The 21864-nt window shown below is 41.1% G+C and overlaps 4 protein-coding genes across 4 annotated transcripts; 2 read left to right on the top strand and 2 right to left on the bottom strand.

The window, feature by feature from the left end:
* The first annotated feature begins 62 nt into the window (after positions 1-62).
* On the top strand, positions 63-10771 carry LOC126615105 (uncharacterized). The gene is made up of 5 exons (XM_050282845.1): positions 63-240; positions 476-779; positions 902-1024; positions 1331-1621; positions 10410-10771. Exons 2-5 carry the CDS (start codon positions 528-530, stop codon positions 10617-10619), a joined length of 876 nt encoding a protein of 291 aa, XP_050138802.1. The 5' UTR covers positions 63-240; positions 476-527; the 3' UTR covers positions 10620-10771.
* A 719-nt stretch (positions 10772-11490) lies between these two features.
* Positions 11491-14178, top strand: LOC126615106 (uncharacterized). The gene is made up of 6 exons (XM_050282846.1): positions 11491-12100; positions 12197-12274; positions 12933-12967; positions 13050-13105; positions 13598-13693; positions 13935-14178. Exons 1-6 carry the CDS (start codon positions 11696-11698, stop codon positions 13991-13993), a joined length of 729 nt encoding a protein of 242 aa, XP_050138803.1. The 5' UTR covers positions 11491-11695; the 3' UTR covers positions 13994-14178.
* A 1736-nt stretch (positions 14179-15914) lies between these two features.
* On the bottom strand, positions 15915-17663 carry LOC126615107 (uncharacterized). Its single transcript, XM_050282847.1, has 2 exons — positions 17365-17663; positions 15915-16354 (listed from the first exon to the last, which is right to left on the bottom strand). Exons 1-2 carry the CDS (start codon positions 17516-17518, stop codon positions 16062-16064), a joined length of 447 nt encoding a protein of 148 aa, XP_050138804.1. The 5' UTR covers positions 17519-17663; the 3' UTR covers positions 15915-16061.
* Positions 17664-18500: 837 nt separating this feature from the next.
* On the bottom strand, positions 18501-20868 carry LOC126614749 (monodehydroascorbate reductase, seedling isozyme-like). The gene is made up of 2 exons (XM_050282402.1): positions 20605-20868; positions 18501-20418 (listed from the first exon to the last, which is right to left on the bottom strand). The coding sequence occupies exon 2, from the start codon at positions 20399-20401 to the stop codon at positions 18707-18709; it is 1695 nt and encodes a 564-aa protein (XP_050138359.1). The 5' UTR covers positions 20402-20418; positions 20605-20868; the 3' UTR covers positions 18501-18706.
* Positions 20869-21864: the final 996 nt, after the last annotated feature.

Below are 21864 nucleotides of genomic sequence, written 5' to 3'. Positions count from 1 at the left end.
GGTCTAAACGTATGTTATAGATTTATAACTGTAATTTAAATGTGCCATCTCGTTTCTTCAGCTATATTTCTGCAGTCGTTGGAAGTGCAAAGAGCTCCAATCGCTTCCATCTCTCAGCACCCAATAATCTCAGTCCGACCTACCAACAAACCAGTCGCGTATTTTCTCATAGCTCTCCAGAAACGCTAGAAAATTTCGCAGCGGAAGAAGCAAGCGTTTTTCTCTGCAACCAAACAGCCAGTCAGTCCATTCATTCTTCTACCTTTGGCATTACTTCACAGTTGACTTAGCTTACTTTTTTTATATGTTTTGTGCTATGTGTTGGACTGTCTCTTTGTCGCCTGATTAAATTTGGGATTCTGAAAATTTTGAAAATTTTCTCACTTGGGTCGTCACAAGTTTATGATTTTCGAATTGGGTTTTGTGATTTGTGAAATGGATTTTGTGCTTTTCTTGAATCCGAATCCTTTTGCAGGTGCTTCTTGAATCAGCAATTTTGTGGTTAAAGACCCAAAAACCAGAGAAAAATGGCAAATCCTGCACAACTTGTTCTTCTGGGTTCCACTTTCTGTATGATGGTTACAACGCATTTCTCACTACAGCTTCTCTCAGAGCATTTTTTCTGCTGGAATAAGCCAAAGGAGCAAAGGGCCATCATAATCATCATACTTATGGCCCCCTTATATGCCATTGATTCCTTTGTGGGCTTGTTGGATTACCAGGGAAGCAAAGTTTCGTTCACGGTCTTGGATTCGATTAAAGAATGCTACGAGGCTTTGGTAATATTTCGACATTGGGAGATGTAGTTGTTCATCTTGTATAACGAAGAAAAAAGTAAGATTTGAGGTTGTGTTAGCATATTATTGGTGCTGAGTTTCTTGAGTTCATCATACATGTGCAGGTAATAGCCAAGTTTTTGGCTTTGCTGTACAGCTACTTGAACATATCCATAAGTAAAAACATCGTGCCAGATGAAATCAAAGGACGGGAGATTCACCATTCATTTCCCATGACTCTTTTTATGGTAAACGAATTTTCTTCTCGGATTCTCGTTGTTTTAGTTAATTTAACTAATGATAATTGAGAATGTTTTCTGATACCACGACTTCAATTTTATGCCTAACGAACTCATATTCTCTTTGGGATGGGAACAATAGAAAGATCTTTAGCAGTATATCCAAATTCTTAGTCTTTCCACCATCTTCCAGTTGTAGTGTTTGCAAATGCACGTGTATAGCTAATTTTCCTTGGATTTATTTGTAGTTACCTTAGTTTTGTTAACCTTCACTAACTGAGGTATATGTTGACTTGTATCTATCGAACAACGCAGCCTCGCACTGTTCGTCTGAACCATCATACTTTGAAGCTTCTCAAGTACTGGACATGGCAATTTGTTGTGATTCGCCCTGTGTGCTCCATCTTGATGATAACTCTTCAACTTCTTGGTGTATATCCCAGCTGGGTTAGCTGGACATTCACAATAATTCTGAACATTTCAGTGTCACTGGCTTTGTATTCTCTCATCGCCTTCTACCATGTGTTTGCTAAAGAGCTGGCACCACACAAACCGCTCACTAAATTCTTGTGCATCAAAGGGATCGTCTTCTTCTGCTTTTGGCAGGTAATGATCATTTCTCCTGCCCTTTCATGTCAAATGGGGGTTGTTAAGTTTGAGAATGCCATTGTGGATATAGTGTTTTGTATATATTGTGAACTCTGACTAGGAATTTAAACTCCCGAAGCCGTTGGGCATGAAAGTTACCACTGGATCGGTCTTAATGTTCATGACTCATGAATCATGAGCAGATAAGCTTCTTGTGTAGAATCTCCTAAAGAAATATTCTTGCAGTATGCATATGCAATCTTCCTTCTAGATTATCTAGCAGAAAGATATAGCAGATCAGTAAAATCCTTCAGTTGCCAAGCAAAATCGTCTTTAATTTATCCAGATATAGTTTGTTATGATTTAAGAAGAATAAATTGTTAGTGCTGTTTCTTTGCTATTCTTTTACCTTTCTTGGTCAGAGCGATGTAGTGGGAGCTGCAAGCTTCACGTGCTCAACTTTGGCAGAGAACTTTGGCAAAGTTATCTGTGGTACCCATGAGCTATTGTTGCGTGTGGGAAGTGGGTGATTGAACAGTAAGATTCATGTGCTTTCTACTTCACCAGAAGTCTTCGACAGAATGCCCATAATTTCTGCAAAGCTGAGTGTGCGTGTGACAGGTGCTGACAAGGCTAGAATAGTAGGTGCCTCTTCGATTTCTGAGATCGGCCCTCGTGGTCTCTGACCAGCCCAGCTTTTGAGAAAGCGAGCGCCTCTTCGATTGATTTGGAGAACGATGCCTTATCGATTTTTGAGAAAGCAATCATGCTGGGGCTCTGGCTCTCGAAGATTCGGGGAGCAGTGTCTCTTCGATTTTTGAGAAAGTAATCATGTTGGGAGTCTGGCTCTCGAGATTCGGAGTCTTGGAGACTTGGTGCAAGGAATTGCTCAGACGGAGAAGTTATTTATAGGAGGAGATTTAAATGGACACGTGGGCAGGGAGACAGGCAACTATGGAGGTTTTCATGGTGGCCATGGTTTTGGGGAGAGAAACGAGGATGGGGAAGCTATCTTGGATTTTGCAATGGCATATGATCTCTTCTTAGCCAACACCTTCTTTAAGAAGAGAGAAGAACATGTGATCACCTACAAGAGTGGGTCGTCAAAAACACAAATAGATTTTCTTCTAATGAGGAAAGGGGATCGTATAACTTGTAAGGATTGCAAAGTTATACCAGGAGAGAGCGTGGCTAATCAACATCGCTTGTTGGTGATGGATGTACATATCAAAAGAGTAAGACAAAAGAACAAGACTTGGAAGTGCCCAAGGACTAGATGGTGGAATCTAAAAGAAGAAAAACAAGTTATTTTCAAAGAGAAGGTAATCACCCAATGTGTGTGGGATAGAGAGGGGGAAGCTAGCCAAATGTGGGATTCCATGGCTAGTTGTATCCGAAAAGTAGCAAAAGAGGTATTAGGAGAGTCCAAGGGCTTTGCCCCACACCAAAAGGAATCTTGGTGGTGGAATGAGGAGGTACAAACAAAGGTGAAAGCTAAGAAGGAATGTTGTAAAGCCTTATACAAGGAGAGGACCGATGAAAATGGTGAAAGGTATAGAAAAGCGAAGCAAGAGGCGAAGAAAGCTGTCAGAGAAGCTAAGTTAGCGGCTTACGACGATATGTATAAACGACTAGATACCAAAGAAGGAGAGTTGGATATCTATAAACTATCTAGAGCAAGGGCAAAGAAGACAAGGGACCTAAACCAAGTGAGGTGCATCAAGGATGAGGATGGAAAGGTTCTTGCTACAGAGAACGCGGTTAAAGACAGATGGAGAGGTTATTTTCATAATCTTTTCAATGAACGACATGAAATGAGTGCTTCTTTAGGGGAGTTGAGTAACTCAGAAGAGTGTAGAAACTACTCTTTTTATCGTCGAATCCGGAAGGAAGAAGTGGTTGTAGCTTTGAAGAAGATGAAGCATAAAAAAGCAATAGGCCCAGACAATATACCAATCGAAGTGTGGAAACTTTTGGGAGAGACAGGTATAACATGGCTCACTGACCTTTTCAATAGGATTTTGAAAACGAAGAAGATGCCAAATGAGTGGCGAACGAGCACTTTGGTGCCTATCTACAAGAATAAGGGCGACGTACAAAATTGCATGAACTATAGGGGTATTAAGCTAATGAGTCATACAATGAAGCTCTGGGAGAGAGTCATTGAGCATAGATTGAGGCAAGAGACACGGGTTTCGGACAACCAATTCGGGTTCATGCCAGGCCGCTCAACCATGGAGGCAATCTATCTCTTACGAAGATTGATGGAAAGATATAGAGATGGGAAAAAAGATTTACACATGGTCTTTATAGATTTGGAAAAAGCGTATGATAGGGTCCCAAGAGACATTCTTTGGAGGATTTTAGAGAAGAAAGGAGTACGAGTAGCATATATCCAAGCTATAAAGGATATGTATGAAGGAGCAAAGACTGCCGTAAGAACTCATGAAGGACAAACCGAAAGCTTTCCCATAACTGTAGGATTACATCAAGGCTCATCCTTAAGTCCTTACCTTTTTGCGTTGGTAATGGATGAGTTAACAGGACATATTCAAGATGATATTCCTTGGTGTATGCTTTTCGCAGACGATATAGTGTTGATAGATGAAACTCAGGAAGGGGTAAATGCAAAGCTTAACCTTTGGAGAGAAGTGTTGGAATCTAAAGGTCTTCGCCTAAGCCGATCAAAGACAGAATATATGGAGTGCAAGTTCAGTGCAAATGGAGGCCAAAACGAGTTAGGGGTGAGGATCGGAGATCAAGAAATACCAAAGAGCGACCGTTTTCGTTACCTAGGATCTATCTTGCAAAAGAACGGAGAATTAGATGGAGATCTCAACCACAGAATACAAGCTGGATGGATGAAGTGGAAGAGTGCATCCGGCGTGTTGTGTGACCGCCGTATGCCACTGAAGCTCAAGGGAAAATTTTATAGGACGGCAATAAGGCCGGCGATGCTGTATGGCACAGAATGTTGGGCGGTGAAACATCAACACGTACACAAAATGGGTGTAGCGGAGATGAGGATGCTTCGTTGGATGTGTGGGCACACGAGAAAGGATAAGATTAGGAATGAGGATATCCGGGGTAAAGTAGGAGTAGCCGAAATTGAAGGAAAGATGAGAGAAAATCGGTTACGGTGGTTTGGACATGTGCAAAGAAGGCCTACTGACGCTCCGATTAGAAGATGCGACTATGGGACAGAGGTTCAAGGCCGAAGGGGTAGAGGAAGACCTAGGAAAACTTTGGAAGAGACTCTAAGAAAAGACTTAGAGTACTTGGATCTAACGAAGGACATGACTCAGGATCGAGCACAATGGCGTTCTAAGATTCATATAGCCGATCCCACTCAGTGACTTGGATTTTCCAAGTCTCCAACCGAGAAGTTTTCCTCACTCGGGAAATTAAGGGAACACTACCCCAACCTACATGCTCCACTCAGAAAGCTTCAACATACAAGCTTCAACAAAAGAAAATTCAAAGAACTTAGCGAAGAAGGCTTTGGTGTATTTAACACAATACGTTGAAATGAAGGAAAGCTTATTTATTGATATCCCCGATAAGCTACAAATATGTACATATACATGAGTCAAAATAAACACACAAGAGGGAGCCTTCACAAAGGTTGCTTAGGAGAAGTCTCAGCAGTCGGTAGAGCCCTAGAAAGAGAAGGCACCGGAGGGGGATCATTTGGAGCCTCAGTACTGGACAGAACCCTAGAAGGAGGAGGCATCAGAGGTTGATCATTCGGAGCTTCATTATGCGGTACAGCCCCAGAAGACGAAGGCAATAAATGCCTTTGGAACAAACCCACAAATCTCTGATGATCAAGTAAAACCTGACCATCAGTTTCCTTCATCTGGTCAAGCTTCCTCTTCATGTTTGTAGCATAGTCATGTGCGAGCCGGTGCAACTGTTTATTCTCATGCTTGAGCCCTCTAATCTCCTGTTTGAGACTCATCACTTCAGCCGCCAATGATTCAACTTGGCGGGTTCGAGCAAATAGGCGTTGGGCCATATTAGACACAGAACCTGCACACTGAACACTGAGAGCCAGTGAATCCTTAACAGCTAACTCATCAGACCGTTTGGAAAGTAGTCTGTTATCTTTGGGGGTGAGAAGGTTCCTGGCCACCACCGCAGCGGTCATATCATTCTTCATCACGGAATCCCCAACGGTAAGAGGACCAGTAGGGGAGACGAAGGATGGGCGCCATATGTTGTCTGGAGAAGGCGGGGCTGCCTCTTCAACAAGGTTCAAGTCAAAACGACGGTCGGAGGGGCCAGACATTTTCAAAGGTGTTGAAGAGAGAAGAGGTCGGACAAATCAAGATCTTAGAAGTGCAAGAATGAAGCTTCTACTGGTGGAGATTCAAGTGTGCTTTGGAACTTAATGTCAGCCCCTATAAAAATCTGCACTCGACGGAGCTTCAGAAATCGAAGAGGCGCCTGCTCAGAAATCGAAGAGGCGTTTGCTTTCTCAAAAGCTGGGCTGCTTAGAGATCACGAGGGTTGATCTCAGAAATCGAAGAGGCGTTTGCTTTCTCAAAAGTTGGGCTGCTCTAAGACCACGAAGGTCGATCTCAGAAATTGAAGAGGCGCTCGCTTTCTCAAAAGCTGGGCTCCCCAGAGACCACGAGGGCCGATCTCAGAAATCGAAGAGGCACCTACTTTTCCAGCCTTGTCAGCACCTGTCACACGCACACTCAGCTTTGCGGAAATTATGGGCATTCTGTCGAAGACTTCTGGGGAAGTAGAAAACTCATGAATCTTACTGTTCAATCACCCACTTCCCACACGCAACAATAGCTCATGGGTACCACAGATAACTTTGCCAAAGTTCTCTGCCACAGTTGAGCACGTGAAGCTTGCAGCTCCCACTACATCGCTCTGACCAAGAAGGGTAAAAGAATAGCAAAGAAACAGCACTAACAAAGTTTAGACCCATAAATTTTGAAGGTCTAGCTACCATATTATTACCCACAAGGGTAAAGGAACAGTACCACTGCTGGATAATTGGAAAGTCCCTGTGTGTCAACCTCTGTGCTTCGTGGCAAGGTAGACTAGCAAACATGCCCAACCTTTACTCACATTCGAGAAAACACTCCCAATAAGATTGCTTGCTCCAAAATCGAAGAGGCACCGTCCTCCGAATCTCGAGAGCCAGACTCCCAACATGACTACTTTCTTAAAAATCGAAGAGAGGGTAAAGGAACAGTACCATTGCTGGATAATTGGAAAGTCCCTGTGTGTCAACCTATGTGCTTCGTGGCAAGGTAGACTAGCAAACATGCCCAACCTTTACTCACATTCGAGAAAACACTCCCAACAAGATTGCTTGCTCCAAAATCGAAGAGGCACCGCCCTCCGAATCTCGAGAGCCAGACTCCCAACATGATTACTTTCTCAAAAATCGAAGAGACACTGCTCCCCGAATCTTCGAGAGCCAGAGCCCCAGCATGATTGCTTTCTCAAAAATCGATAAGGCATCGTTCTCCAAATCAATCGAAGAGGCGCTCGCTTTCTCAAAAGCTGGGCTGGTCAGAGACCACGAGGGCCGATCTCAGAAATCGAAGAGGCACCTACTATTCTAGCCTTGTCAGCACCTGTCACACGCACACTCAGCTTTGCAGAAATTATGGGCATTCTGTCGAAGACTTCTGGTGAAGTAGAAAGCACATGAATCTTACTGTTCAATCACCCACTTCCCACACGCAACAATAGCTCATGGGTACCACAGATAACTTTGCCAAAGTTCTCTGCCAAAGTTGAGCACGTGAAGCTTGCAGCTCCCACTACATCGCTCTGACCAAGAAAGGTAAAAGAATAGCAAAGAAACAGCACTAACAAAGTTTAGACACATAAATTTTGAAGGTCTAGCTACCATATTATTACCCACAAGGGTAAAGGAACAGTACCATTGCTGGATAATTGGAAAGTTCCTGTGTGTCAACCTCTCTGCTTCGTGGCAAGGTAGACTAGCAAACATGCCCAACCTTTACTCACATTCGAGAAAACACTCCCAACAAAATTGCTTGCTCCAAAATCGAAGAGGCACCGTCCTCCGAATCTCGAGAGCCAGACTCCCAACATGACTACTTTCTCAAAAGCGAAGAGAGGGTAAAGGAACAGTACCATTGCTAGATAATTGGAAAGTTCCTGTGTGTCAACCTTTGTGCTTCGGGGCAAGGTAGACTAGCAAACATGCCCAACCTTTACTCACATTCGAGACAACACTCCCAACAGGATTGCTTGCTCCAAAATCGAAGAGGCACCGCCCTCCGAATCTCGAGAGCCAGACTCCCAACATGATTACTTCCTCAAAAATCGAAGAGACACTGCTCTCCGAATCTCGAGAGCTAGACCCCCAGCATGATTGCTTTCTCAAAAATCGAAGAGGCATCGCTCTCCGAATCTCGAGAGCCAGATACCACAGACCACTTTTTCAAAGTGCTCTGACAGAGTTAAAACATGTGAAACTGGCAGCTCCCACTACCGTGCTATGACCAAGCAGGGTAAATGAATAGCATTACTACTTGTTAGGGAGACTCCTATATATGTCGACCTCCATCCCCAACGGACAGGCAGACCTGCAAAAATGCTCAACCCTTCATCATATCTGAGAGGGCACTCCCAACGAAGCCTTTCGAAATATTCAGCTTTCTTTCCCCCCGATAATACCTCTGCAAACAAGCTATACTAGAGCAAGAATATCTCATATCATCAGGGTTAAAAGCAAGAGTATCCCATATCATGCTTTTTCCCTGTCTTTTCCTTTGGCCTTGTTTTTACCTGCAAGACAAAGAGAAAGAGAGCAATCAGTCAGCACTTGGAATCAAGCTTCCAGCCAGGAACTAACTGCCTGGAACCCCTTACCTGATTACTTACCTGGCATTGCTCTCGAGTACTCATCTTCACCATCTTATGTTTCCAGGGAAGATTCCGCATCTGCTTGAGGAACAGATAGGGCAAGTGCGAAGGATACAAGGAAGCATGTGGAGACAAGCGTAACAGCACACGTGCCGATACATCCATTACTCTGTCAAAAGCAAAAGTATCCCATATCAGCAGGGTGGAACGTACTCTAGATTTGATGGACTTGTTTTGACCCTCAAATTCTTCAGTCGGCCTTATACTCTGGAGGAAACCAGAAAACCCTCCAGCTCAGTTCAAGAATAAGCTTGTGGAAAGTTACTTCTTCAAAAGCAAAAGTATCTCATATCATCTCTTCTCATTTTTCTTCTCTTTATCCTTCATGCTGCTGCAAGATGGGGAGAAGGTGAACAATCGGTCGGAGCTCTGATTGCTTACCTTGTCTGTCACCTCTTTCAGCAGACCCCCTAGCTCGGCGACTTGGGGGACTCCTACTACATGGTTTGTATCGCGCTTGACCAAGCTTGAAACTACAAGTAAGCTTCAAGTGAAATTGATACATTACCTTGTGCATCTCCACCAGTTAAAGATACCACCCCTGGATGGAGGAAGAGTACTTCCAGAGAAGATACCACATCTACCTATGAGACAGATAAGGCAAGTCAAGACGACACCACACTCCGATACTTAGAAGTTTCGTGATTACGAGATCATTCTCCCACAATATTTCCTAATGTCATTTGTACTAAATCATTCACTTGTACTCATTAAAGGAGAGCATGAACCTATGTACTTGTGTAAACCCTTCACAATTAATGAGAACTCTTCTATTCCGTGGACGTAGCCAATCTGGGTGAACCACGTATATCTTGTGTTTGCTTTCCTATCTCTATCCATTTATATACTTATCCACACTAATGACCGGAGCAATCTAGCGAAGATCACAAAAAGCGACCGTTTTCGCTACCTAGGATCTATCTTGCAAGAGAACGGAGAATGAGATGGAGATCTCAACCATAGAATACGAGCTGGATGGATGAAGTGTAAGAGTGCATCCGGCGTGTTGTGTGACCGTCGTAGGCCACTGAAGCTCAAGGGAAAATTTTATAGGACGGCAATAAGGCCAGCGATGTTGTATGGCACAGAATGTTGGGCGGTGAAGCATCAACACGTACACAAAATGGGTGTAGCGGAGATGAGGATGCTTTGTGGGATGTGTGGGCACACGAGAAAGGATAAGATTGGGAATGAGGATATCCGAGGTAAAGTAGGAGTAGCCGAAATTGTAGGAAAGATGAGAGAAAATCGGCTCCGGTGATTTGGACATGTGCAAAGAAGGCCGACTGACGCTCCGGTTCGAAGATGTGACTATGGGACAGAGGTTCAGGGCCGAAGGGGTAGAGGAAGACCTAGGAAAACTTTGGAAGAGACTCTAAGAAAAGACTTAGAGTACTTGGATCTAACGGAGGACATGACACAAAACCGAGCGCAATGGCGTTCTAGGATTCATATAGCCGACCCCACTTAGTGGGAAAAGGCTTTGTTGTTGTTGTTGTTGTATTGTTGGGATTCTCGCTCCAGTTTTAACACCGGTATCCATGTCTAAGGCTCTGTTTCATCTTTGTTTCGTGAGATGCCCAACACCATATTCTATACCTTTGTATCTGCATTGAATCTTGAGACATACATCAATTCGCTAGCCTCACTATAACATGCACAGAACCAAGTTTTTTGCTCAATTACCGAAACTGATGTTCCCGTGATTGGTTGCTTTTAAAAATCATCCATAACGTGTATTTTCAAGAACATGTCAATTTCGTTAATGTGTAATCGATTCAGTTGGGAGAAGGGCTATTTCCTAGTTAAATATACGAGTTCTTTTAGAAAGAAAGTTCTTGTATGATTTGACAAAGCAGTTCACCTGATTTTGCAGGGGATTGTCCTTGATATTCTCGCAGCGCTGAAAATAATCCGATCTCATCATATCTGGCTAGACGTGGAGCATATTGAGGAAGCTCTTCAAAACATACTAGTGTGCGTGGAGATGGTTTTCTTTTCAGTTGTTCAGAAGTATGCATACAGTGCCGAGCCATACAGAGATGCTGAAATATCGACTAAGGCATATGATAGGAAGAAAGACTGATCTCGGAGATCATAAGCGTGAGTGTGGTTTACAATCTTATGTACTGATGTTTCTTCAATTCTGCACTGCAGTAGTTATTTCACCAGGAACGACGGCAAACATGTCTACCTTATTCTATGTGACGATGATCTAGAGAGTTTTCCTCTTTTTTTTTTTTTTAGAACAAATGATATTATCTACACTAAGGATCAGATTAGCCTCACAATGAGCTAATAATAATGTGGTTCAAATTCACTTTTGGTGAGAATCGAACCTAAAATCTTTCATTTACAAGTGAAGAAAAATATCATCAGACCGTAGAGAGTTTGTACTACTATAGATGATCCAAAAACTTTCTTAAACATTTCACTTACTCGTTTAAAAAAAAAAATTATTTCAAAATTCTAACTTCTCCTTTTAAACCGTTCTCACCGAACATTGCCGCTCTCTGTCATCTCATATGACATACGTGACATTGAACTATGCTAATGTTGAGCTCAAGCAATAAAATTAGTCTAGATGTGGACATACGATCTTTTGATTGACTAAACAATCTTATTTTAAATTGATTTTTTAAAGAGACAATTTTTACAGAATGATTTTATAAAATAAACGATTTTGATCATAAACACGAATTTTTCGAATCAATCACAAAGTATTTTGAAGAGAAACCTTCTCAATCTTAAGAAGCCATTCCCTCGTACAAGATTCTTGATTGTACTGTGATGTGCTATATCTGCATGCTATAATATGAACACATGCGTACATCATTTCCCAAAATTATAATGTACCAGAAAATCAATTTCCGCACAATTAAAAATAAATATTAAAAAGATTGTGGAAATTAATACGGGCTACTGCTGTTGGCCACATAAGTCACATCCAGTAAGAAACAGGATGATTGTTCAAATAAGTGCAGTGCTGAAAGTAGAAATACGAAATCGACACACGAGAAAGTAGAGAAGTCAAATCCAAGGAGAAATTGTCTTTCCCCACTTACTAAATCCAAATACCACCATTAAATCCTCCATGAAAAGTACAAAACCAGAGTTTTGAGATATTGGGTCGTTTGTTCTTAAAAGCTTCCAATCATTTCCATGGCAACCGTCGTTCAAATCTCCATAAATTCCCTGTCTTTCAGGCTGAGCAGTTTGCACAATAGGACATGCAAGAAACCCATCAAATATTTTCCTCTGTCGGGGGCAAATATTGGGTTTTTGAAGCAGAGCAAGTTCAGGTTGCAGGCGTATTGGGACAGGGATGGGATTTTGGTGACAGATGAGAGGTGGAAGAGGAAGAAGAAGAAGAAAAGGGAGGTCGTGGTGAGGTTGAATCAGGGGTTTGGTGGGTTTAATGGCGGCGGAGGCGGTGGCGGTGGTGGTGGGAAAGATGACGGAGCCACTGCTAGACTTCTAGGTAATTTGGCTGTAGCTATTGGATTGACTTATCTTTCGTTTACTGGGCAGCTTGGCTGGCTTTTGGATGCTATTGTTTCCATTTGGGTACTCTCTCTCTCTCTCTCTCTCTCTCTAACATTTCTGGGTATGTTACTACTGTTTTGTGTATGTCTAATGAAATTGATGGGTTTTGATATGCAGCTGATTGCAGTGCTTGTACCAATTGTTGGTGTGGGTGCTTTTCTGTGGTGGGCAGGGCGGGATATGGTTCAAGACAGTGTAAGCTACTTCAAATTTTTAGTTTTCTTCGACTGCGTATCGAATTTCTGTTGCTCGGTTTCGCCGTGAAGTCGCAACTCAAAAGTTGTTGGTTTAATTTCCCTGTTCTCAACTTGATCATTTCCCTCTATGCATTTGCAAACGTTGACTAGTAATTGAGGATAGCAGCTAATCCCTTTTATTTTGTATTAGTTATGTCTGCTTCGATTAATTTTTATCAATAGACATGTAGGTCTTACTCTTACATAATGCTTTGGATGGTTTACCCAAAAGGCTTTATGATTTAGTTCATTAGGAGTTGAGTAATATTTGCAGTAATTGGATGTCTTGATTTCAAATAACTGTATCGCGGGAGCTGTATCAGTAGATATGGATACATGGTTTTGAAGGATTCGAATGCAAAATACAGCATCGTAATCAGTTCATTCTTCCCCGTGGGGGAAGTATCAGAGAAATGCATGTTACATGTATAACAATTGAAAAAAATTGAGTACTTGAATGATACTTGTTCATATAAAAACCACTCAAAATGTTATCGACTCTTAATCAAGTACTTTTTGAGTTACATCCTGGGTTTTTTTTTCATCAAATGTGACGTTTTGATTCTTACTCTGCAGTCTTCTGCCTCGAATGATTGTTTTTCTTCATGTACTTGCAGTGCCCAAACTGTGGAAACGATTTCCAGATTTTCAAGTAAGACCAGCTAACTTATATAGTTTCTAAGGATTGTTACAAATGAAAATTGGCCTAACTTGGGTAATGCAACCTTTTGCAGGTCGACTTTAAATGATGATTTGCAGCTCTGCCCTTACTGTAGTCAACCTTTTTCCGGTATACGCTCATAATTTGGTTTCTTGCTTCTCTGAATTCCGAATTACACTTGCGGCTTTTTTCCTCGTAGCTGTCTGCACTCTGCAGACCGTCTACTTACGTTACCATTACTGACTAATATTATGTGTTTTTTCGTGTTGATGAACTCCTGTTTTCTGTGTAGTTGTAAAAAAAAATTTGGGTTTATGTTTGCTTTAGTTCCAAAAAATTCCTCATGCTGCTTTATACTGTAAGTAGACCATTGCCATTTCACTACGGCGCCACTAATAGCTACATTTAAGGAGTCTTTTTACGTTGGTAGACCGTGTACATTGTGTTGCCGATTTTTATACCTAAAATCTGAGTAACTTGGTGGTTATAGAATATATATAGGGCATTTTTCTTGCGCGTTCATACTAAATCTTTTTGTAAACCTCCTTAATTTTGTTTTAGTATTTGATTGGAAAATAGTGTTGATGTTGCCTCATGTTGTAAGATGTGGTTTAATTTCAGTGGTGGACGACAAGTTCGTAATGGACCCTATAAAATTCTCCAAACAATCTACGACATTTGGGCAGGCATTCAACGACTTCACCCGTTCCACAAGAGGTTATCCCTGAAAACCCTGTTGCCATTTTCTCTTCGTGATCATATTTTGAGAGCCTGCATTTGATGATCGTTAAACGTCTGCATTTTTCTTGTCACCGTTGCCTTGCGTTTTTATCTTGCATTAAGGGCCAAGGGTGTAACAGACTCCTAATCGTCGATGAATCCATAAATCGTAGGGCTTTTTCAATAGTAGTGTATGCGTCAAATCGATATGTTTTCTGAGCGTTGACACTGGTTACAGGGAAGCATTCTTCTACGGCAGTCGTTGATATCGAAGCGGATGTAAAAGATGCAGACTGAGGTTGCTTGGAAGAAAAGCTAAGTATTCTTCGAATATGATTTGGTACTACTCTTAGATAATTGAAAATAGTGGATATAGAATAGACAACAAAATAGTTGTTTTTAGAAAGATCCGAAAGAACTTTTTTATGTCGTAGCGTTGATAATGCATGAGCCATAAACCAACATTTTATTTTTCGGTACAAGCGATATTCTAGTTTAAACTAATCTAAAATGTAGAGGAGCAGTCATACCTGGGTGCGTGGGAAGGAACACATCCGCTATAACCAACATTTGATAAGGTGAAAGGGCTCCATGTACTTACAAAGTTGCATGTACAACAGAAACTGCCTGAAAACTACGATGTCTTGTAACATAAAAATGTGCATCCTCATTGTAAAATGTTCAGGTCCCCCAAAAGCTAGCGTGGCCGTTCTTCAACTCTCTGCAAGCAAAGGAAGCAGATAGGGAAAAACTTCCGTTTCGTACTTCAACTCTTTGCAAACTTATTTCAAAGTTTCAGAAACATGCAAGTCATCCAACAAGAGCTACAACTAATCAAATGCCTTGTTCCGTGAAGATGAACAAATGAAAACACTGCTAGCGGATGAAAAGAACATCAATACACTGCATAGATAGCATACATAAACAATCCGCCCAACTCATACAACGCGAATCATTTTACGTGGCCAAGTTCTCAACACCGAATAGAGTTAAGAATTGACGGTTTAGATGAGGCCCAAGACACTAAATACTAGATACAGCCATATAATAGAGTATGAGAAAGCACTTAATCCAGCTAAAGAGACGAGCAGAAACTGTTGTTTGCCCTCACTAGCTATCACTGGACTGGACTAGACTAACACTTAGTCCAGTCTCGTGTTTGGTACTAGCAGGGACTAGTTTTAATGAGATTAGGTGGGACTTGCAGGGACTAATGACCTCGCTAGGAGGTCTTAGCGAGACCCCCCAAAATGCTTCGGACTACTAAGACCGTCTCTTGCATTCGCCTTCAACTGGGTTTGACAAAAACAAATACAAGAAATCCAAGTCCGTCTCGAATTTCTTCACTAAAAATTGCCATCGTTTCTACGAGCGAAGTCAGAACACCTATGATAGAGACTTCGAAGAGGGTCCTGCAGCCCCACAAGAAATCTAAGCGTTCCAACCCCAAGCCACCACTGTCTCTCACTCCCTCACGGTGCAACAAACGCACCGTAAAGCAAAAAAAAGCCGAGTGAAGCAAGGGCGTAAGATGTTAGAGTCTTGACTATCATGAACAATATGTTTGCGCTCGCGTGCAACGCTATAGTGAGCAATCCAAAGTTATTTTCGGATGAACCAGACCATTTTGTGTCCTTTTACCAGGTAGTTCAACGGACAACTTAACGACATCCCCCAACGTATCCACCTAGAGTGGAATCTGAGACCGCTGCATAGTGCATAGCACCGGTAATTTGTTCCTCAACAATCCAAGGCGACTGAGAGCTGTTTCGAGATTTCTATTTCACCCCGGAGGTGCAACTTTTTTATTGACAAAACATGGAATTTTCGACTTTGTATACATCTTCCGCAGAACATGATAAACAAAATCACGAGGCTAGAGAATGCGCGTAGCATGACACCGCAAGAATGATGGTGCGAAAACACGACACTTCTCAAGTAAACAAGTAATCGATAGTCTCAACAGCGAACAAGCAAAACCTTCATATAAAACTCACCTGTTCTTCCTTCCATTTAGATGGGTGCATTGGGCCCTCCCAAAAGTTCACCTTCCCAGGTCCATGAGACAACACAGTCAAAACAAGTACAACAGTGGACCGCATAATTCAGCTTTTCCAAAATCCACCGCAGTCCATTTGAATGGAAGGGCTTAGAACCAAATTGAAATAGAGGGGCTCCAATTCACTGTCACTCTAGCGTCCCCTTTTTTGGGCGAAAATTTTGCACTATAATTTGAGTAATGCTATACTCACTCTGAACCTCATTTATTTGCAATACATCCTCATTATTTTATTTACAATTAGTTTTACTTTATAGTTCTTACATTGTTTACTTTCTGTTATGATCATTAACACCAAACCACGTTCTAAAGACGCGAACGAATGAAGATCTTTTTCTTCTTGTTCTGCAGAAGATCCGAACCCTGAACACCTTCATCCGCCATCTTCTTTGGATGCCCGGATCCTTCGACATGCTCTGCTGATGTCTTATGTTGCTGCTTTACAATATTCGTGTCTTCTTGCATATGCTCCATTTTCGCGTGCATTTCCTCCATCACTAACTTAAGATCTTCTGGTTTCTTCTTGTCGTCAAGTGATGCTGAAAGGGGTGGATGGTCCTTTAATCCTTCCTGCACAATCTGATGCACTTGCTTCCTACCTGCAGCACTCAAAATGGCGGAAAGCGAAATGAAAAGAGGGAGAAAGAAACAATGATGAATGCGTCCACAACGTTAGCCAAGCTGAAAACATGGAAGTATAAACACAAAGAACCAGTTCTATCAGCCGTCCAAAAGATATAAATATTTTTCATCAACATATATTGTCTCACCCACTTGTGGGAAAAGGCTTTGTTGTTGTTGTTGTTGTTGTATATATTATCTCACATCAGATATAGTAGTTAAGTACAATAGCTCAGAACTAATCTGAACGGAAAACAGATATAGCAGTTAACAGAAAGCATCAGTGCATCCTTGCAGGCAAGGAATGGGATGCAATGCAGTACAGGCTGAACCTGTAAACCGAATCCATCATTGCCCTTACATCCTCTTCCAAATAAAATCTCCGATACCAACAGTTATACAAAACTATAAGCCTCCCTAGCTCCCTAAAATCGCTATCAAGTCTGCATTTTCATATCCCTCAATTTTCGATTGTTCACATTGTTTCGCACATCAAGTCCAATCACTGACTAGTGGAACCAAAGTACACAGTATTTACATTTCAGCCCGTTTGATAACCATTTCGTTTGTGGTTTTTGTCATCCAAAGCTTCCCTGATTTTACATCCACAGGAACTCATGTTCAGTTATTAGACTGCTGTTTCCATATGTCAAATTACTGCACACAGCATTCAACACCCAAACAACAATCCAACCCTCTCTGAATTTTCCAAACTTTTCATTGAATTTTTCAAAGAACCCACAAATTAAAATTTAATAAAGATTCAAAATTTATGCATTTCCGCAACTGCAGTTATAATTTAATTACATGGGTATCAGTCATTTCAAACAAGAAACTGAATCGACCGATTCTAGGGTTTAACAAGAACCATCTGTTCTTGTAAAATCTCAGTACTTTTGAAATAATTAACAAAGTTAATTAACCCGGATTGTAGATTACATTAAAGCAATAAAAAACCCAAAATTTATGAGACAGATGAAAAGCTAACCAGGGAAGGCCTTGAAAGAGTAGTTGATGGTGGAGTCGATGGCGAATTTGGCGATGTTGCTCAGAAGCCCGCCGCCAATTTTTTCTCGGCGGTTGGGGTTGGATTTGTGCGCTTCCAGCTTAGAGGAGGGTCTCTCAGTTCTAATGGCGGCCATTTCGGCAGCGAGCGACGTGTCGTTCGGTACCCGATACGCTTCTGTGATGGACGATATATCGGATGCGTTTCGGATTGATGGAGATCTCGGAAAACCTATGTTTCAGTATTGTCAGCTGAAAATAATGCCGTAGGAAGAAGAGGGCATTTTATCCTTTCTTTTTATTTTATTTTACTTTTAGTATTTTTCTGATTAGCCCTTTAACTTTCTACCCATTTCAAAGTATCCCCTAAATTATTATTTTGGCCAAGTTCCCTCGAACTATTAAAATTGAAAATTCACCCCTACCTACAAGTTTACCAAGAATTCAACTATTTTTCTGTCCAAAATAATATCTCCCCGTCCTTAATAGCGCGTTGAGGAAGAGTTAAAATGAGAAGAAGTTAGAATCGAATTCCTGTTTACTTAAATGTTCTGGAATCCGAATATAAATAGTGGGTTTGTTGTGTGCTTACTATAATACCCTTATTCCAAAATCCTAAAGCAGTGGGTTTGTTGTGTGCAAACTTGAAATTTTAAAAATATTAAGAGGGCATAATAGGTAGAAAAAGTGCATTCCCGTTCACTCCCTCATCCGGAACTCAAATACCACACATATCTAAGGAGTTCGATTCCTCCATTTTGGGGAATTTGACTCCAAATTTTATGTGGGCCCTACTTACTTTTTCATTCCCTAAATGTTAGTAAATGCTGGAATGCTTCGAAATGAATGCGATTCCGTTTCTTTTCATTCCATTCCCGTTTAGTAAACATACACTCGCACATCTGAGTTCACAAAGAACATAATTAGGACCCAAATTAACAGCTTTTGCACGCTACGTAGATTGTTAATCTTTAGTATAACACACCTGATAATGTGTTATTAGTTGAGATGTGGCAAAATGCGTAGTTAAGTGTGGATAAAGCATTTCTCGTCAATCTATTAGGTCACACGCATTATCAATAACAAAAATATTAGGTTTAAGCCACATACTTTAGTAAATAGCAACAAAAAGAGCAACGAAATTATGAAATCACTTTGTTTTTTTTCAATCAATCCATGGAATATGTACAGAGAATGAAATGTGAAGAAAATGAAAAGAAAAAAAAAATCAAATCCAGGACGCACATTACCGATCTTTTTAATTTTATACAGGGTATTACATAAATATATAGAGTTCCAGTAACCAATTAAAATCACTTCCCAAATTATAAGTGGGAATTTGTTAACATGGAAATATCAAGGGTAGAGCCCTCCCTTTTCAGCGTATCCAAATGCTCAGCTGAAGGTTGTGCCCTTGCAACTCGGGCAATAGCCTTGTTTTCTTCATCTGTCCCTCCCTCCAAAAACGTTCCCACAATCCTCCCATCCTTGATCCATGCTGCTCCAAACTTCGGTTTTCTTGACGTCGGATCGCGGTCTCCAAACAGCAACGGATCACCCACATTGTCTCCGTAAAATGTCCAAGAAAGATTGAAGGCACGCGAGTAGAAGTACGGAACATAGTCGTACTCGTCAATGCACTTCCCTTCCTCACTTGCCCTGATAGCTCTCACAGCATGCTCAGCTGATTTTCTGGCGTGGTCGACATGCTCGACTCTTCTCATGTCGTTGTACAATTTCATAGGGAAAGTAGCAACGTCCCCCACGGCGTACACATAAGGGACATCTGTTTCGAACATTCCATCAGTTCGGATCCCATCATTCTCTTCATCAACTTGGCCTTTGAACAAATCAGTGAGAGGCTTTGCGCCGACACCAACAACAACAATGTCAGCTTGCAGCACCCTGCCATCCTTGAGTTTCACTGCCTTTACGTCTCCGTTTGTGTCAGCATCCAAGCTTACTGCAGGGGTGCCCTTGATAATTTTAACTCCTTTATTGGCGTAGTAACCCTCGTAGAAAGCGGCTATCTCTTTAGTGAAAAGCCGAGGCATGCACCATGGATCCCGAGACACCATGGTGACATCAAATTTGTTGATTCTCATAGCTGCTCCGACTTCAAGACCAATGTATCCTCCTCCAATAATCACTACCTTTCCGTTTTTCTTGGCTTTAATTGCCTCTACAAGTTTATCAGCGTCACTGATTTCCCTCAAGTAGAAAATGTTTTTCGCATCAGCTCCTTGCACGCCGAATTCTGTCAGCCTTAGAACTCTGGAACCAGTTGCAATGATCAAAGTTTCGAATTCAAACATTCCCCCAGTTTCACTAGTGAGGATCTTTGAATGAAGGTCCGCTTCGACTATTTCTGTGCTGAGAAGTAACTCAATACCTTTCTCCGCATACCACTCCGGAAGCAGCTTCTCACCTCCACTTCCGACACAGACATGGAACCCCGGAAGCCTTGCAGCTCCCTCAGGAAGCAGGTAGGCCTTACTAAGTGCCGGACGTTCATAAGGTGCCACGGCTTCTTTGGATATGATCGCTAACTCACCCGGTTTGAGCCCTTGCTTGACAAACTCCCTTGCTGCGTATCCAGCTGCAACTCCACCACCGATAATCACGTACTTAAACGATTTCTTAGTGCAAATCTCATTATAGAGACAACCCTTTTTCAGCAACTCCTCAACTTCTCCGATTTTTTCATCAACGAGCTTTGCAAGATGTACACGCGAGATCAATTTCCTTTCACCGAGCTTTTCGATAGTTAGTATTTGAGTTTTGATCCTTTCCGCGTTCTCTAACCAATCATAGACTTCATCTCTTTGTTGTATAACTGGAACAAGAGGCTCGGCATCTAATTTTTCGACTATACATTCAGTTTGGCTAATTAGCTCTTCCAACATTCTTCTGAGAGTGTTCATATTAATAACTTCAAAGTTTTGTTGATACTTAATCCATCCCCTAATCAGATACCATATGAACATTATTCGTTCACAAATCCGCGTCAGAAATCCCATAGCTGAATTTTTACTTCCTACACATCACCAGAACAATGCAAGATAATTTTACTCTGAATATACGGTGTCTCGATCCACATATTTTTCAACAAGCAATTCGATGAAACTACTGTGGTTAAATATTTCCTAACATATACAAAAATTTGTAACATAAAAGAAACCATTAGATAATTTTCAGAAAAAAAAAAAAAAAGATTGTGTACCTGGCTTCACTGACTGCCAAAACACCAAAATCTTTCTTCCGCTAAATGCCGCGCCCTCTATGAAAAGAAAACGAAAACCAGTGACAATTAAAAGTAACTTACATGTGCAAAGGATTGCCTTGAAAGGCTAAGCCCTTTATAAGAGAACTGAAAACTTAAACAGTGAGTGTTACTGAAGCAAAGTATCTGCTGGCTTTGGTGCTTGGGGAAGCAAAGCACCGGATGAAATGGCACTGTTATAATCTTGGATAAGCACTTTCTGAGATTCGAAGTGCTTTTAAAAAATTACTTTCTGATGCTAGCTAGGCCTTTTCTTGAAACAACGGCAAGAACAAATATGTTTATAAAAACTGAACCTTGTATTAAAATACGTTTATAAAAACCGAACCGCAATGAATTGATTTGGTTACATTTTCTTTCGGACGTGAGGAGAAAGATCTATTGAACCATTAACAAAAGTTTATTTTCATTAACAAAAATATTGTAACATGAGGGGCAGTGTTTCCAAACAAAGTAGGCGTACAACGTACAAAAAGTTCGCGCCCCTCTTTATCTCTAAAAATAGGATGTCCTAACCACCAAACAGCTATTCCATCCCGGTTGTCTATTGAGCCCACTCTAAATAACCCCCCTTGCCGGATTATTGCCGATGTAATCATAAAATGCTAGTTTTTCAGAAATTTTAGACCAATTTTCAGATAACAATATTTTGGATCCAAAATCAACAACTAAGTCTTTAAACACAAAGTTGTGACCTCATTTTGCAGATTCTCTCCTACATTCCATATTTTGGATCCAAAAATATCATAATTGTACTATATACGTATGCAAAACTTATCAATCCTGTTACTTTTGTAAGTAGAACATTTTTTCTTTCTTTGGTACACTTATGATATTTTTAGGGAATTATTATTAGCACTCTAAAAATCTCATTCTACACTCCTCACAAGTGTATTTTTCTTTCTAATTATAGAAAGTTTGGAGTGCTAATTGAGATTTTTAGAGTGCTAATGGTAATTCCCTATTTTTATCAATCATTTACCTCCACTCCTCTCTCACAAGAAATTTTTCTCAATGTGCCAGAAACACAACCCGGTACACCAAGTGTAATAACACAAACAGTTGAAAACCTGAAGAACAAACAAAATTTATGTCCAATTGTATTACGCAACTTTGTGTATCGAATCGTGTTCCCAGTACAATGAAAAATCTCTCCTCCCTTACCAATTGGCTAGCCCTGGGGTTCGGGTCAAGTAGGGT

This window comes from Malus sylvestris, chromosome 3, assembly GCF_916048215.2.
Source record: "Malus sylvestris chromosome 3, drMalSylv7.2, whole genome shotgun sequence".
NCBI lineage: Eukaryota > Viridiplantae > Streptophyta > Magnoliopsida > Rosales > Rosaceae > Malus > Malus sylvestris.
Note: the sequence above shows the minus strand (reverse complement) of the source record. Positions and strands in the feature narration are given on the sequence as shown.